The sequence below is a fragment of the Molothrus aeneus genome, chromosome 3, assembly GCF_037042795.1.
Source record: "Molothrus aeneus isolate 106 chromosome 3, BPBGC_Maene_1.0, whole genome shotgun sequence".
Classification (NCBI taxonomy): domain Eukaryota; kingdom Metazoa; phylum Chordata; class Aves; order Passeriformes; family Icteridae; genus Molothrus; species Molothrus aeneus.
The window spans coordinates 1,051,718-1,069,734 of NC_089648.1; the positions used below are offsets into that span (position 1 = coordinate 1,051,718).

General features: G+C 44.4%; 1 protein-coding gene across 4 annotated transcripts in view; it reads right to left on the minus strand.

Annotated features, from left to right (window-relative positions):
- PLCB4 (phospholipase C beta 4) overlaps nucleotides 1–18,017 on the minus strand; it is a 179,187-nt gene that overhangs the window by 44,255 nt on the left and 116,915 nt on the right. For 3 of the 4 annotated variants that reach the window (XM_066546012.1, XM_066546013.1, XM_066546011.1), the window contains 11 exons: nucleotides 16,144–16,225; nucleotides 15,333–15,433; nucleotides 14,679–14,736; nucleotides 9,692–9,800; nucleotides 8,173–8,383; nucleotides 7,482–7,575; nucleotides 6,866–6,945; nucleotides 6,342–6,426; nucleotides 4,192–4,282; nucleotides 2,970–3,065; nucleotides 1,796–1,893 (listed from right to left, as the gene is read on the minus strand). In XM_066546012.1, coding sequence (XP_066402109.1) covers nucleotides 1,796–1,893; nucleotides 2,970–3,065; nucleotides 4,192–4,282; nucleotides 6,342–6,426; nucleotides 6,866–6,945; nucleotides 7,482–7,575; nucleotides 8,173–8,383; nucleotides 9,692–9,800; nucleotides 14,679–14,736; nucleotides 15,333–15,433; nucleotides 16,144–16,225 — 1,105 coding nt within the window. Of the gene's footprint in view, nucleotides 1–85; nucleotides 122–1,795; nucleotides 1,894–2,969; nucleotides 3,066–4,191; nucleotides 4,283–6,341; nucleotides 6,427–6,865; nucleotides 6,946–7,481; nucleotides 7,576–8,172; nucleotides 8,384–9,691; nucleotides 9,801–14,678; nucleotides 14,737–15,332; nucleotides 15,434–16,143; nucleotides 16,226–18,017 lie in introns of all 4 variants that reach the window. The other variant, XM_066546014.1, reaches the window with a different exon arrangement.

Consider the following 18,017-nt stretch of genomic DNA (forward strand, 5'->3'; position numbering starts at 1 on the left):
TTGTTAAACCACTGAGAATGCAGGGTAAGTAATATGCGTGTTATATATAAAGCAATAAAATAAACTACATTAGATCCTGTGTCACCTTTTTATTGTTTTCTTGCTCAGAATCTTCAACAGCCTGAGGGGAAAAAAATATATATACATTACCCAAAGAAAAAGCAAGAGGAAATACAGTAAGGAGGAAAAAATCCTCAAAAAACAAATGCATTTAGCAAAAAGTAAACCCTTTTTCACCTTCCTGTAAGGCTTTTCTGTTCCATACACTTTCAAAAATTTGTAGTCCATTCCAAATTTGGGTACACAAGATCTGATACTCAGCCATGGGAATAGGATGAAGGATGGCAGACAGTTAAACCAGAGCTATCACTAGATGCTGGGCACAGGAAGCTCCAGAGAAGAATGAAAGAATAACACACCCAGATAAAGATACCACAATAAAGATCATCTGATCTGGATGTGCAAACTGCCAGGCTCTGAAAGCTGAGGGTAAAGAGTGCTGTAAACTGTGCTTGAAATGTCCACACTGGAGAAGGCCTGTCCCAGGATGTTATTTGCAATGCAGCAGTCTGGTGTCTGCCTTCAATTAAAAGCTACTGAGAATCTCAGGTAAATACTGTCTTGGCACTGGGTGTGCATTCCTGCAGAATAAAGATCAAGTCACTGAACAGCAAAGGAGCAGAGAAGTTACCCAAGGACACGTGCTGAGGATGAGCAACTAATCTGGAAACAAACAAACAAAAATCCTCAAAGCAATAATAGCAACCACAAAAAACCCCATCCAACCAAAACAGCCCAAAACATTCAGGTAGTCAAGGAGCAGTGACTTCGGAAATGCAAAGAAGTGCAATGATACTGCAGTGGGAGGACCCATAAAAGCTGAGGAAGCAAAGTTGATGACAGAAGAGATACCCAGAGCAGGTCTGATGGCTCTGGAGCTGCTGCACACACACTGCTGTTCTCCACTCCTACACTTCTGTCTGCAGAAACATCCAAAGGAAAGCAAGGAGGAGGGAAGAAGTGGCCAGAACACTGGAGTGGCAGAGGAACACGATCTGCTAAGGTACCTCAGCCCTCACAGGTGGGCTCTGCTCTGTAGCCAGCAGCACTAATGCCTCCAGTGCCAGAGCAGCTTACTCCAAACTCCAAATCCTGGACCTAATTTCCATCAATGATATTCAAGTGACTGACAGCTGCAATGGTCAGGTATGAGTGGAATACAGAGAACCTCCCCCGTCTGCCAGCTGGCTGTCTGACAGAGCCCCTGCCACACCCCACTGGGAATTACTGTCCTGTTTTGCCTTCATGCTGTAGGTGGAAAAGAAAATCCACTCTAAGGGTTAACCATGAAACATGATGCAGGAAAACCCTGCAGTGAACACAAAGAGTGCAGCCCTGCCAAAATCAAAATATCTGAGCAAGGGAGCTGATATTCCACCTTTTACTGGGATTCTGCACCTGAGATGCACAGTGGAACACCAGAGCCTGGAGCAGGGAACTGTTTGCTGCCTTTAATTGGGATTTCTGATGAAATCCTCCCCCTGTACACTGCTCCCTACACACTGATTCTGCTTCCTCAGTGAGTGCATATCCTCCCTGAACAAGGGGAGAGTGGTTTTGGCTACAAAGCTTTGTGCTCTCATGAACCTGAAGGTGAGGGGCACCTGGTGAAGATCTCAGGCTGGAATGTTCCAACAAGTGCTCTGATGTCTCCACAAAGCAGAGTGCCTTTTGCAACAACCTCCATGGAAAGTTTTCATAACAACATATATATATATGAAAGAAGCAATCCCACCTTTTTGACACTGATGGCAACAGCTTCTTTTTGACTGTAATCATCTACAAGGTCACTTCCAAACTTGTACTCAGGATGAGCTTCCTCTTCCTGGTCAGCTGCACAGAAAACAAAAAGGATCACTGCAAAAACCACAGCAGCTGCTGTTTTCTTTGCAAGGCATGAAACAAATGACAGCTGAATTCACAGGTTTGGGTGTGGCATTTCTTAAAAACAGGAATAAAATCCAGAGTATTAGATTTCTAAGAGTTAATTAGCTGTTTCCAAGTGCAGTAAATTACAGCTAAGGCCTGAGATGGTTAGTAAGACAAATTTTATTTTGCTGTATTTTTGAAGTAATCAGTATTTTGCCTAGCAAAGGTGTAAAAAAAAAGCCAGTAGCCTTGGGAAATAAGAACTGATGACAGAGTTCTTCAAATAAAGATCTAAGAAGATGCCAGTGGCCAGGCTTGAGTGCACTGTCAGGCTCCTTGTGTGCCCCCACTACAAGGAATTATTCTCATCTGCTTTTAGGGGGATTTTCCATTAGAACCTACAGTACTCAAAGCTGAAAAGTAAAGGGGAAAAAAAAAGTCAAATAAATGAGAGGAGCAGGTGGCAGGCTAAAGCTGGGACATTGACTGTGACACAGGGCACAGGCCATGGGCTCAGACACTGGCAGGTGGGGTGTGATTTACACCTTCTGAAGGTGCACATTTAAAACACACAGGGTGGATCACACCCTAAATACATGTACCCTTCTCTGCTGGCCACATCACTGGCTCAGAGCTGCACATTTACCCTGAGGACAACTGAGGTTTGGCAAGAAAAATCCTTCCTCTCATTTTATTCTTATACAGTATAATGCAATAATCCCCTCTGATGCTGACCCAAGTGTTAAACACAGTGACAATATGTGTTTTCAAGCAAAGATCACAACTTCTTCGCCTCTCTCTCTCTCCCAGACAGAATGAAAGCTGATTTGGTTGGTGCTCTAACACAACTTCCAACCAGTGAATGGAAGGTAAAATTGTCTGGGGTGAGGTGACATGGCTGGGGTCTGTACAGATGGCCCTGCACTGAGCCCAGAGCTGCTGCTGCTGCTGCCACAGAGCACAGGCACGAGGGAAAGGAGCACCCAGCCCAGGGATCTGCCACAGGCAAGGTCTGAGAGCCTTCTCCAGGAAATCCTCACCACTTTCTATTTCCTCTTCGTTATCATCCTCCAGGATATTTACAGGAGCAGCAGTTTCCCCAGCCTCCATCATCTTCTTCAGAGCATCAAGCTGTTCTGTTAATATGAAAAATGAAATTAAATTAGTCGTGACATGAACAGTTTGTAGCACAAAGAAATACAAGAGAACCATCACAAGTGATTCCCTGTTCCTCAGATCATTCTGTTTAATGAGTCCTCTGGCCTTTCAGTTGGTAATAAAATTTTACAGACTAAGTAGCACCAATAAGCACAGATTGGTGTTAGATCTGAAAAGTGGTCAGCAGTAAGGGCTGTGGCCAAAGCTCACTGAAGTGAAGGGAAATACTTCACAGAAGCACAGAATCAGTTAGGTTGGGAAAGGCCTCTGAGACTGCATCCAAGCTCTGCCTGAAGCACCAGCTCTGCCAGGCAGAGTGGCTGAGTGCCAAGCAGCCCTTCCTTAACCTCCTCCAGGGACAGGGACAGGGACTCCCCCACCTCCCTGGGCAGCCCATCCCAATGTCTAACCACCCCTGCTGGGAAGAACTTCTCCTAAACTCCCATAGACTACCAAGGTCTCTGGAACAGGCCCATTACTCCCTCACAGGATAAACAGACAGCTGTCTCTCCAGTGCTTGATCCCTGCCAATGGAGGCACAGTGCTTGGGTTTCCAGCTGTGCTCCCGTGGGCATTCAGTCAGACACGAGGGGCACAGCCATGTATGACTGCAGCCAGTGCAAGGCCTGGGGGCTTCTCTTGGGATGGAGAAGGAGCAGGGTTTATCATTGCAGCCATACTGGGAACTAATACAGCAACATTCTTGTTACTGAAAGGAGATAAACATCACAACTGGCAACAAGAGCAAGAGGAGCAATTTGAAATTCCATTTCACTTCATGCTTATCCAGGAAGAACACAGCAATGCAAACAGACTGGTGTTGGCAGAGCTGACAGGAGATTCTATCTGCCTCATATTTCAGCTCAACCAGCAGTCTGATAAAAGTCCCAGGATTACATTTCTGGGGCTGGCTGTGCCTGTGCAACATGCTGATATCAAGGCCTAGACTGGCACTCACACGAAACACAAGGGCAAACCAAATGTTATTTACATGGAACTCCTATTCTTCCAGCACTAAAGTACAAACAATCTGGAAACTTTGGTGAAGTCTCTTTGCAGTGATCTGGACTTTTGTTTATTTAGTATTTGACAAATGTTACTTACTCTTTTCTACTTCAGGTTTCAGCCTTTTATTCTTTATGAGAATCTTTCTTTTGAGGTCATTGGGAGATGGTAAGGCTTTACCTTGCTCAAGCTGTAAAACAATTCAAAGAAAATGCTCAGTAGTAACAACAGCCCTTTGGCCTCCCTGTCCCGGTTTGGGATCTGCATTTTAGGGCAGCAACCCCAAGGGGCAGTGAAGGAGCAGTGCCACCTCAGGCACAGCCAGGAGGCTGTGTGACTGCAGATCCACAGCCTGCTCTCCTCCTTCCCTGGGCCAGGGGGAAGCTGTGCACAGCTGAAGCTGCTGGAGCAGCCAGCACTCAGCTCTCCAGCCTGTGCCAGCCCCAGCTGCACTGCTCTGAACGTTTTCCCACCCCTCCTGCCCGGCAGAGGGTGTGGATGTGACCTGCACTCCTCTCAGAGGAATTCCTGCTTTGGCTCCCTCCCTGGCTCACACAGCCCAAGCCACAGCTCAGCCTGTTATCTATCATCTGATCTCTAAATAAGTCACCTGTTATGGTCCCCTGGAGCTGCAGTGACCCACCTGGAGAGTGCAAATGGACTGGCACTGGGGCATGGAAATCTACCCAGTCCTCAGCTAGGTAATGGGGACTGGTTTTGCCAGCAGGGTCACAAATTCAGTACTTCTCAAAGGCAAAGGGGACACACACACACACACACACACACACACACACACACACATACACACAAGGAAGTAGTAATAAAAGTTCCAGTTTGGGGAAGGAGGAGAAACAGTATTCAGAAAAGAGGGAAAGTATGAAATCCTCTGATTTAAGTCCCATCACATCATTGAGGCTAAGAAACAGAGATTTGGGTAAGGTGATTAACACCCTCCCCACCTTAGGCTTGCTAAGAATATTATCCAGGGAGTTGCTGGTATAATCACAGGATATTCTGAGTTGGAAGGGACCCACAAGGATCACTGAGTTCAACTCTCAAATGAATACAGAGATTGAACCCACAACTTGGCATTCTTAGCACCATAACAGACTGGGGTTTCCAGAGAAGCCTAAATTATACAGGAGCAGAAGGTATTTCTATAAACAGTAACAATTCTTAAAAGAACTATTCAGATATTCTGATCTCTTCATCCAAATCTGAGCTGGAGAGAAGCAGCACTCCAGGAGAACAAAGCACCATGAATTGAAACCAAATAAAGGCAGCAGAGGTGACAAATAACAAGCCAGGAAAAAAAAATCCAAAAACCCCAAAACAAAACAGAAAACCAACCGAACAAAAAACCCCCCCATACCAACCCAGCCCCAGGAGAATGGGTGGAAGCCTCCTCGTGGGAGGGTGAGGGTCCTGCCCAGCACCCAGGCAGGCAGTCTGAGCAGGCTGGATGAGCACACCTGCTCCTGCCAGCACTGGGGCTGGGACTGCCCTGGATGTGTCCCTCCCCTAGATGTGTAATGTAACTCCACTAGATGTTCCACTAGATGTCAGTGCTGCAGAGCTCATCTCTGCCAGGCTACATTCCCACACAGGGACACACTTGGATGCCCCCCGGGCCAAACATTTGCTTTTACTTCGAACCAAATCTGCTCCAGCCAAGTGCCAAGTCCCTCCTAGCCTGCCTCCCTCAGGCCCTGGCCCAGGTTCTCAGCTCCAAGCCCTTGCCAAGAGCTGCTCCTGCCATCTCTGCAGCGTTTGTGAGCAGCTGGGACTGAACCCACCCACGAGGAGGAGGAGAGGACACAGAACACAGCTGAGGATAACTCTGCGCCCTGAGGCATGGCAGCCTTTGGGCAGCTCTGATTTAGCCTTCCCAGAGAGCTGCTGGGAGCTCTCTTTCTGTGAGGGACACGTCAGCGTGCTGTGAACCTCACAGGGGACACTGCAGAGCCAGCTCTTTGGGATGCACTTTCCACAGAACTCACAGAATCACTGGGTTGGAGGAGACCTTCAAGATCATTGAGTCCAACCCAGCCCCAACAGCTCAGCTAAACCCTGGCACCCAGTGCCACATCCAGGCTTTGTTCAACACACCCAGGGATGGGGACTCCAGCACCTCCCCAGGCAGCCATTCCAGTGAAAAATTTTTCCCAAAAATTTTTTAGGATGAAAAATCATCTCTTTAAAAAAAAAACTAATACAAAAAATAGAGAGACTGGCACAACATAACATACTGGATGTGTTTCTAGAGGCTGCTTCAACAGGAGATCTCCAAAAAGATCTTCACAGTATTTTGACATCTTGTACTGTTGATATTTGCTGGAAAAGATTATGGCAGTTAATTCTTAAATATAAAAAAGAAATCACTATCACTCAGCACAAAAGAATAATGCTAAGTAATGGAGACATCCCAAATTATATACTGCCCACTTTGTTTCAACTGAGAAGTATTACTTTACTGTAATTATACTGTCAATAAAAGTCTATTATTTGACATAGATGAATTTAACAAGACCAAAAAAGTAGAATAACTGAATCTCACACAGCTAATGGAACATCCAAATACATTTCACAGCTTTATCACAGATAAAAATATTGCCACTATTAAGCTACATAAAGATTGATGAGTATATTAAGTGACATTCAGTATGCCTGCATACCCCCCCACTGTTTTCAAGTATCATATCATAGTATTTTAAACTATATCATCTCTCTCAGACAGTGCACAATTTAAAAATTAACAGTGGGCACTACGCACCTGCAGTGATTTTCAAATGAAAGAATGACAGGGTACTCTGATGTTACAAATGCTGTTTCCTTAATGGCTTGAATTACATCCTGCAAAATCAAAACAACAGGATACAAGTCAGAATGGATCAAATTAAAAACATAATCAAAGGGTTTTTTTTATTATCCACCCCACCCTGAGAAACACAGGGATGTCTCAAATGTGCAAATGGAGAGAGAGGCAGTAAACCCCTGTGCTCTGATGCCCCCTACACCCTCCCTGCCCCTGCAGCAGGATGGCACCTCCACCCACAGCCATCAGTGGGGAATTCCCACTCCCACAGGAACTCCTGGCCTTTTCCACAGCGAGGAACTCCTCAGACAACAAAGATATTTACTCTGTGGGGCAAAGGGCCCCAGGGTGTGAAGGAGGGGGGCAAGAGCAGCAAGCCTGCTCCCTGCAGTTTCTGTGGGAAGGCAGACGGAGCACAGGCGTGGGTGGTGCAGGTCAGGAAAGAGCCCCAAAGCCTGGGCCAGAATCCCTGCCCCTGTCAGTGCATCCCACAGGAGCAGCATCCCAGTGGGAGGAGAGGAGGCTGCCCTGCTAGGCCTCCCCTGGGCTTTGCTGCCAGGTGTAGAGGTGTTACCTTGAAAAGGATGTCTGTGCACATTGCTTTGCCATGGGTTATTATTGGCTCCTGGTCTTCACCTTTGCCATCCCAACAGTCCAGCTCAACACACCTGAAGATCCAAGGAAAATAAACTTAGTGTTCTATTCCAGGTGAGCTACCTGGGACATGTTTCAGCACTGATGATCAGAGCAGTAAGTTGCAAATTAGGTTTGGGCATTGCACAACTCTTTCTAAGCTGTACATGTGCTATTTCTATAACTTTGGATATACCACCTTAAATATGGCATGTGTGAGTCAGTATATTCTCATCTGGACATTAATGTCTTTAGCACTGAGCCACTCTTCTTATTCTCATTCTACTAAGTCAATTAGAAATTAAGCAGGAAACCATAAATTTCCTGATTCTCATTAACATATAAACTTTGTCACTGTAAAGCAGAAAGCCCTCTGAAATTCTTCAGCTGTCATTCTGAGATCAAACTTCTCCTAACTTTCCCACAAACTCTCCTTATATCAATTTCTACATTCCTCTGCCTGAAGGAATGCTTTTGGGAGAAAAGTAAGATTCTTAAACAAACACATGTGTTTTCATTTGCCACACCAACACATTTACACATTCATTGTACAAAATATCAACACCAAGGTACATTATGCAGTACTTTTAAAGCATTAGATTCACAAATATGGATTATCTCCTGCTTCCAACCTGCATCCAGCCAAAAGCACTTGTCTGTACATCTCCACTGAAGACTTGCCCCCAAACTGCCTGCCTGTTAAATAGGTATTGTGAGAGGAGCTGATGAAGTAGTGAGCCAGAGGATGGTCCATCTCCTGGTACAGCTCCAAGCGGTCCAAGAACACGGGGGCATTCTCATCTGACATCAGGTACCTGCAGAAGCCATCACTGGAGATGACACCTGCAGGGACAGGGAGCCATGGTGAGTCACTGCCAGCAGTACAGGGTGCACAGGACCCAAATCACCTCCCAGGGCAGGAATCCAGCCCAGAACCTGCTATTTACACAGGTTCCTGCAAGCATTCAGCTCTGCCCCTCCTCTGCTCCAGGCTGCCCAGCAGCTGGTGCCAAATGTGCCATTATGTTCCAAATTAAAACCAGGTGCCCACCAGCTCAACACCTGAGGTCCAGCACTCACCAGCAGCAGAGCTAAGGCACGAGAGGAGGTGGAGAAGGCAAACAGGCAGTGACATCTCCTCAGAACAGCCCCAACAGCTCTGATCTCTGGCAGTTCTGCAGTCAGGGCTGGGAGCTGGCATGGAGCAGGCTCCTGTGCCCTTCCCTGCCCCCGTCACAGCCAGTCCTGTGCCACATCACTGTCACCCAGCCCGTGCAGAGCCTGCTCCCCACTGACACACACATGGGGACATGCACCTCAGAACCTCTGCAGTGCCTCATTCACAAAACACCAGGGAAATCTGCAATACCTCCCATTTACTGTTTGAAATACATGTTCATACCTTTGTAAACAAAAACAGAAACCTACAATGAACATGGCACATACAGGAATTCAGAACACAGAATTCATAATACCTCTCTCTTATCTGTCTGCTGGTCTATGTCCATAATAAAGCATAAAGAAATACAAATTAAGGGGTAATTTTTAATGAAACCAAGTCAGGAATAGTTAGTATGGCAATATCAGTTCTAAAGAGGCCAAGAGTCTGAAAGATGAAAATTATCTGTGATAAGGAAGAAGGGATTACTCACAAAGAGCTGCTGCAGGGAATGGTTACCTGGCACTAATTTTGACATTGCTTTCTCTGAAGTAATTTATGAACATTCAGCTATTGTTAAGGCAAGGTTGCAGCAGTCCTATTTTTATTTTCTTTAAGTCTATTTTTCTCTCATACAGAGAAGTGGAGTGATCCCAGTTTCCATTCTACTTCTAACTTTCTGGAAAAAAAACCCTAATGGAGCTTAAATTTCCTGTGCTTGGTGTCAGCCAGAGGTGAACTGCTCCAGAATGTTTTACTCAAGTCCTCTCAGCTGATCCTGAGTATGAAAGAAAGGGAGCAAAAAAAACCCAATGTGATTTTGAAGGGGAGGTATTTTTTCCAGCAGAGCAGTTTCCTGGTCCAGAACCCTCCACAAGTGCTTGTCCCCACACCACAGGGACTGCAAACCCCCTTTTAAAAGCCTGAATGCTTCAGAACCAACTCCCCAAATGCCCAAACCCAGTGAACTCTGAATTCCCTCCCCCATTTACCTTTCCTCTTCAAGTCTTCATCTGGCTCATATGTCTCAATTATCTGCATTGCTCTTTTTGTGTCATAAAAGGGAAATAAAATTTCATTGAGCCGAGGATCTCGTTGATGCTGAGGTGAGAAAACAAAGTAATTCAGCAAAACAAGACAGTGCATGGCTATCACCCAAGAGCATTTCATTACTGCAGATGAGAAAGAAAGAAGTAGACATTTAAAAAAAAAAAGAAAAAGCAGCCCTAAAATGTACAGATTGTTCAACAGCAACTTCAGCATTAGGTAGAAAATGAACTTTATCTTTCATAAGGAACCTAGGCAGTTTGATCACAAAAATATTTTCTAAAAAGAAAAATCCAATGCAATCATGTAACTGGTCTTACTCTTGCTTATTCATGAAAATAATGACTGCACGTGGAATCTGTGCAAATGAGATGTGGAAAACAAATAGCTAAATGTCCCTTTGTTAATTCTCTCTCTCATCCTTTTTTTTGCAAAGACTTGACTGGTGGCACTGTAATCACCTCTCCAAAATGCAAGTCTTACACACTATCTACAGCTAAAGCAAAAAAGTAAAATAAAGCTATACTGTAAATACAGCATTTGAAATCTGAGTTTAGAAATATGCAAGTACTGGATGATTATTTGTGATCGTGGAAACATTGTGTTTTTAACTATTCAAAAACCAGCACAGGTTCTTGGAGTAAATATGCACAAGAATTTCACAGCATCATCTCTTAATTCACAATAATTTGCAATATTAGGATTTCATAATATATGTCACATTTAGGTACAATTAGGCAGTGATTTCTAATAGACTAATAAAATTCAGAATTTGTATGTTTTCACTTTGTAGTGTGCTATGCAACTTTGGTTTTTTTCTCCATGCTGGATTAGAGCTGCACACTGTGTGCCTGATTCTCCATTAAAAGAAAATTAAAACCAGAATTAACAGAATAGTGGCATGTAAGCAGATGCAACAAAACAAAGAAATAAATATGACTGTGAAAACACTCTTTTACCCCAGAAGGTGCACAGTTTCCAAGCTTTAGTCTCAGCAGAATTCAGAGATGTAAGAGGCCACCCCCATACTGGCAGTCAGTAATTTGGAGTGACAGGATGGTGTTGACATGGCTTACACAGCACTATCAGCATTTGCTGTAATTCCTTATGTGGAAACTTTTTAATAATTTTTTTCCCATAAGAAAAGCAATATCCAATCCAATCTCTTTTCTTACAACCAATCCATTGGTCCATGTGCTTAATTAACTCCAAGAAATTACAACCAATGCCAAGTCAATCATGCAGTTAGGGAGGGATGTTTCAGGGGATGCCACTGGCAGTCTGCAGCACCTGAACACAGCAGGGTTATCCAGAGGGGCTGTGGGGATGCTCAGAACACTCAGACCAAACACCACAGGCTGTGGGGATGCCCAGAACACTCAGACCAAACACCACAGGCTGTGGGGATGCCCAGAACACTCAGACCAAACACCACAGGCTGTGGGGATGCCCAGAACACTCAGACCAAACACCACAGGCTGTGGGGATGCCCAGAACACTCAGACCAAACACCACAGGCTGTGGGGATGCCCAGAACACTCAGACCAAACACCACAGGCTGTGGGGACGCTCAGGAACACTCAGACCAAACACCACAGGCTGTGGGGATGCTCAGGAACACTCAGACCAAACACCACAGGCTGTGGGGATGCTCAGGAACACTCAGACCAAACACCACAGGCTGTGGGGATGCTCAGGAACACTCAGAGCAAACACCACAGGCTGTGGGGATGCCCAGAACACTCAGAGCAAACACCACAGAGAGCACATGGAGGCAGGACACACCAACACCACCACACACGGCATGCAACAGCTCCAGGGTGACAAATGACAAGGCTTTACACCCCTAGTGACAATACTCAGAAAATGGCCAGAAACAGTGAGGAAGGCTCTGTGCTCAAGAAAAGGGCTCTTCCCCACTCACTTGCTTCTACAGTTAGTAATGAGCAAACAGAAGAAAATAAATGGGATAAAGCAAAAAGTCTCCTCTTGAGAAAAAGTCCCAGAGTTATCAGAAGGAGCTGAGAACAAACTATTCTTCCAGTAGCAGTGATCACTGCTCATTATTGATCCTCCAGTGGAACAGAAGGGTATCCTTACGTTCACTTTGTTTAAAAAATAGAGTTGGCAGAAGATGAAGATCTACTTCTAAAAGTGATACTATTCTCTAGTGTCTCTTGGGGAAATGTTCTGCACCCCAGAGCTTGATGGCACAGGGAGCCTGTGTTTTGTTTTCCCCCAAAGCTGAAGTGTGAAACTTCATCTCGAAAGATAACACACCCAGGATTAAGTGTGCACGTGCAGCAAAGCTGTGTTTGGCTGTTCTGGTCACCCTGCAACACAGGCACTCCCAGCCAGGTGAGGGTGAGCTGACTGCCAACAGGGGCAGAAAGGGCCCAGGGGGTTTGCAGAGAGCACAGCTCAGCCAGCCTGCCCCAGCACCTGGGAGTGGGCACACTCTGAGACACACAGCCCTTCAAAGTGTGCTCAAAGCAGTTCTGCCCAAAACCAGCACTGCCCTGGGCTGGTGAGAAGGGCCTTCTGGGGAGATGGACAGCTGGGGGATGGACAGAGGGACGGGAAGGAAGCCAGGAACTGGGAATAGGAAAGGATCTCCCCATACCTCCCTCCCAGAAGAATGGATGAGCACTGGTCAGACTACTGAAAATTGCATTTCAAGTGTTGCTTGCCTTGTTATTTTATTGCTGTAAATGAACTGCAGGAGCAAATCTCAGTGGTAGTGGTTTCAGTCCCTTTCTACTATATTTCCTTTTTTTTTTTTCTCCCCAAAATTTGACTTTAAAAATAGGAGATCTCGACAAAATACTCAGTGCACGACAACAATTAAGTTTCTAAAAACTTCCCAGAAGCTTTCATACTGAAGCACAATTAAATCATCTGTCAGCCAGCAGCATTTAAAAGTGAAACAGAGACAGGAGTTTGGAAGAACTCCAGGAAAGCTGCTCACTCTCCTCTCATTCCCAGTAACATACCCTTATGCTCTCTTAAAAACCCATAACACTTAGAGCTTCTGCAGCATGCCTTGGAGGTTACTTCAAAATAATTTAAGTTAAAGAGTCTCATGAAGAGCTGCTCTGCCAAGTGACTCCCCTCTCCTATGTAATAGCAATAACCTTTTTATATTGCCAGCAGTAGACACCACTGCTAATTGCAGGGCTGGCCAGCAGCCAAGGGACAGAAATGATCCCTCCAGGAGGCACATTCTGGGTCCTTTTGTGCCTTTCAAATTATGGCCAAAACTCTAAACTCTGTTTGGAGGCCAAAAGACCTCCAACACAGACCAAAGGCATTGCTTTCAGTCACCAGAATAAATGTCCTACCCTAGAAAAAACACTTGAGTAATTTATCCCAGCTCTGGTCCTGATCCAAAGGGGCCCACCAGAGGATTTCCAACTGCAAAATGAATTTTGTCAATATGAATGCAGTCAACAAGATGCATTTTTCCCCAATACTACCTATAAATTTACCCAATACTACCTATATTTACCTATATAAAATAATGTTTCTAATTCTGTAAAAAGAACTGCTAAAGTCACACAAAATTGAGAGCACAGCAACTCAAGCTTAATTTTTCAATCAGTTACTGGAGGTAGGGGGTTCTTACAAATGCTGGCAGCTTTTCTTCAGAAGTTTGGGCTTCAAGGAACTACACTTTAAACTAAAACAATTAGAGATCAATTTTAAAATGAAGATAAAACAGTAATTTACTTGACAATGAAGAGTGGCACTAAAAAATCCAAAGCTGGATGTGTCACAGCAGTTAGATTATGTCAATGATAGGAACTAAGTCCCAAGCATGTAACCCCAATTATGTAATCAAGCTGTTAATCTTCTCTCTCTCTCTCTTTTTTTTTTTTGAATACCCTTTCTACAAGTAATTCAGGTGAATTTGAATACCCTTTCTACAAGTAATTTAGTGAAGAGTAAGGCACGCGTTCGGTGCTGAAAAATAAAATTATATTCTAAATTTGATATCTAGGGAACTTACAGCTTGGATCTTCAGATTGAAGAATCCAAGAAATAAGCATGTATATGTATAAACATATATACAATTGAACTATAACTAGTAAAACAATTTTAGATGGAGAGATTTATTTTTTTTTTTGGAAATGCACCTAAAAGCGTCACATAGTGAGGCTGGCAGCTTCCCATGTTCAGGATGACAATAATCTACTGGTACAACACCAACTGGGATGTGTCTGCTTTCCATGGGTGGGCTCTTGTCAATTCCACATACTGCATTTATTGCTGGAATTGCAAATGAGGCAGTTTTCTATAACTTACTGTGCTTTAGGAATAGAAAAGAGCCAAGCCCACAGTGTTTATTGAACTACTTCACACACTCATGATGCTTTTAAGAAATACTAAATACTTCTGCCAACAACTGCATTCTGGAAATACAGCAATAAAAATATTTCCTCCTATTCTGCACACATGGTATTTTAAAAATCATATACAAAGTCTTAAAATACCCTCTTAGCTCTTAGTTGTGTAACAGATTGAAATACTACTGCTGAGGAGAATGAAATCCCTGTTTATAAACACCTACTTCAGTTTTTCTACTATTCTAGAAGGACTAGTAGATGTATTTAGCTGGGTCCTACAGGTAAAATAACTGCAATCCAATTCTGGGTGTATTTCAGAGGAACGAGCAGCATAGACAGCACAAACCACACAGGACACACACCACAACACAGGCACAGGGAACCAGGAGGGGCAGCTGCAGGGCCAAGGTGTAGAGAGCAGGGGAGCACAAGGGCTGAGCTGATTTTGCCCCTGGATGTTGCCCCAGTGGGAGATCAGCAGGTCAGAAGCACAGCACACAAGGAAGGGCACGGGGCATGCAATGGGGAGCTGGAGGAAGCCACTGCAGACAGACTGGGATGGGAGTTAATGTATGAAAAAGCTTACTTCATTTAGAAAGCTCACTAATTGGTCTACCGTTAAATAATCAGTTTTGTCTCCATTGCTGAAAAGGAATTTATTAGAGAATGTGAGTTTTTGTACACGATGCTACAGAAGGTATGATTTACATGTTGACATTGCTGACACTTAAAAACCACCTACTCTTTTCTACTTGAATGTAGCTGTATAATCGCAAAATGAACAGGCAGAGAAAACATGCTGACTGTCTATCAGTACTTCCCACAACATATCTTCCTATCCCTGAACAACATCACATCATAAAAACAACATGTAAGTCCTCCAGCTGAGAATAAATTTCAAATTTCTTACTTTATTTAATTAGTTCACATACTGTGTTAATCATCTAAAGGAGCAAGTTAAAATTACAGTAGTTAGTAAAGCCAATGCAAAAAAAAAAATAGTTCCAGGTGCTTCCTTTAACTCATGTAAAAGTTGCTCTGAAATACAGAGTGAACTTTTACATTAACAGTCTGAGAAGGGAGGAAGGGGTAAAACATAGGCTGGAGCTTGTTCTAAAGTATTGCTGATGCCACTAGGATTCAAGGTAGACAAATTTTACAGTGTTCTGTCACTATCAGTTATGGACTAAAAATACAACAAAATGTCTTTAAAGCAAGATTATATTAAATTTGAACTTACATCTTCTTAAAGAGGTCCTCTATGTCAGTTCGGGGACATATCTTTTGGGTAAGCTCATAAAATTTCTCATAAGTAAAAGCTGCAGGCTCAATTTCATCATTCTGCAAAGAAATGCAAAGGTACATTTACCCAGAAAAGAGAGCTTATGTGCTCTTTTCCCAAGAGAATACCTTATATCAGAAAAAAGCAACTGAGAACTGGTTTAGCTCCTTCCCAAGTATAAATTTACCTGGCTTCTTTTGTACTCTCTCAAAGTAATTCTAACTTCATCTTTATTGTCGATCTGTTAGATGTGCTTGTATTATAACCTCACACTAACAGTAATTCTACATAAACACAGAGCTGGAAAATAACCTATTTTTCTTCTGAAGCTTAAAAAAAAAAAAACCGACCCAAACCCCAAAAGTTCAAGCCATCCCCTCTCTGGGGCTGCTGGCAGGGACTCCCACTGCAAGTGGGACAGAGCTGGAGAGCAGCTCTGCAAAGGAGGGGAGCAAAGGGCAGGAGGAGTCCAAGAAATTCAACAAAACAATCCATTGCATGCATATTTTGTGCTCATATACTTAGCATAAATGAACAAAAGGTAGTTTGTGACAGCAAAGAAGGGAAGCCTCCTCTAGGAGGTTTAAGGACCTCTGTGTCATACAGATTTAATTACATTTTGGCTCTAGTAAACAACCTCCAGCGATTAGCAAGTAACACGCAATAGGCACGCTTTTTGTGATGCAAATGACTTCGATTACAGCTACAAACGTGAATGAGTCATCGCCTTATTAGTACACAAAAGCACTTATTCACTACCACTAAATACCTTTCCGCTGGGAAGACCCAATTCCTTCAGTGCCTGAAAGATCACTTTTTCTGTTTTACCTGATGCAAAGGTTCTGGTTATGCTAAAACAAAAAACAGTGGAGAGAAAAAAAAACAACAGAGAAATGTCAGTCATTTTTAAACAATCAGCTCTCTCTTGCTTTCACTGCCAGCACTTTCCTCTGGCTCCAGCTGATGAATGGAAGCAGCTCCAAGTAGGAGTGCAGTGGGAGAAGGGCTCTGAGCTGCAGAGAGCAGCACTGCTCTGCCTGCGAGCCATCAGGAAGTACACCAGAATAATGAACTGCAAACAGAACAAACGAGGGCTTTTCCCCCAGTGCACTGGGGCACAGAGCCACGCAAAGCACTCTTCTGTTTGCTCTTGTAAGCTGTGAGGTGGTACAGTGACTGCTCCCAAAGCAGCAGATGCTGCAAGGGACGAGATTCCCTGGGTCATTCCCGGCTGTGCTGCCTTCCCTTCCATGCCAGGCACTGAACTGGGCTGTGCTGCCTCCCCTTCCATGCCAGGCACTGAACTGGGCTGTGCTGCCTTCCCTTCCATCCCAGGCATTGAACTGAAGCTGTGCTGCCTTCCCTTCCATCCCAGGCACTGAACTGAAGCTGTGCTGCCTTCCCTTCCACCCCAGGCACTGAACTGGGCTGTGCTGCCTTCCCTTCCACCCCAGGCACTGAACTGAAGCTGTGCTGCCTTCCCTTCCATGCCAGGCACTGAACTGAAGCTGTGCTGCCTTCCCTTCCATGCCAGGCACTGAACTGAGGCTGTGCTGCCTTCCCTTCCATGCCAGGCACTGAACTGGGCTGTGCTGCCTTCCCTTCCATGCCAGGCACTGAACTGTGCCACACAAGACAGAGGGGGCTGTTCCCAAAGGCAGCTTCCCTCCTCCTCCTCCCTTTTCAAGCAGCTGCTGCTATCAGACTCCCAGCCACAGGCAAATCCCAATCCCTGCTGCAGTGCTCCCTGAGCTCACAGCCATGGAGAATAACACCAAATTCCCTGTCCCAGCCATGCTGCACAGAGACCCTCCCAGCTGCCCCTGGAACATTCCCACCAAGCTGCTGAGCATCCTGCTCCTTCCCAAAGCTTCTCCATGCATGACTGGTTTCACTTGCAATGAGATCAATCCCACAGAAATGCAGCTCTTTGGTGTGGTTAACAGGGGTGTCTCTTTCTGATTCCATTTGAGAAGAGGCAGAATCATCCCTCGGTCTGGAAGGGGGGATCCACACCTGACAGCTCCCTGCCTTCTGCTCAGGGCTTGAGCTGCAGTGCTGTGACCCACAACCCTTGACTGTGGTGTCGTCATCTGGAGAGAGAACCTCTAGTGTGCATCCAAGATGTGTCCCAACAAAAGCTGTACACTGCAAACACTCCATGGCTGCTGGTAAGGACGTGTTGCTCTTTATCACCAAGTGAGACAAACATTTGCTGAGACTTTTAGTCAATCTCATGCATAATAAATAATTTCACTTGGCAAGAGACGTGAAACAAATTGTGGCTGCTATTTGTTGCCATAGCAATTAATGGCTGTTTTATTCTCCAAAACACTCTAAACTGCCTATGTAAATATTTTCATACTAATAAAATTAAGATCAGGAAGTGAAAATATCTAAATGATAAAAAAATATTTTAACAAAACTTAGCCATGTTTTTCTTCTTACTGGGTCCTCAAAACAGTTGATTTCTATGTCCCTATTTAGGCATCTAAGTTAGCTGTTTCATTTTCCAAAGCTGATATGTACCAAGATATTTTCACTAAAATATAGACTGAGTTTAACTTTAGGCACTTGTTTCTTAAAAAAATCCTCAGGCAACTATTTTTCCTGCTAATTCTAAACCACAGAGTAATGTTAGCT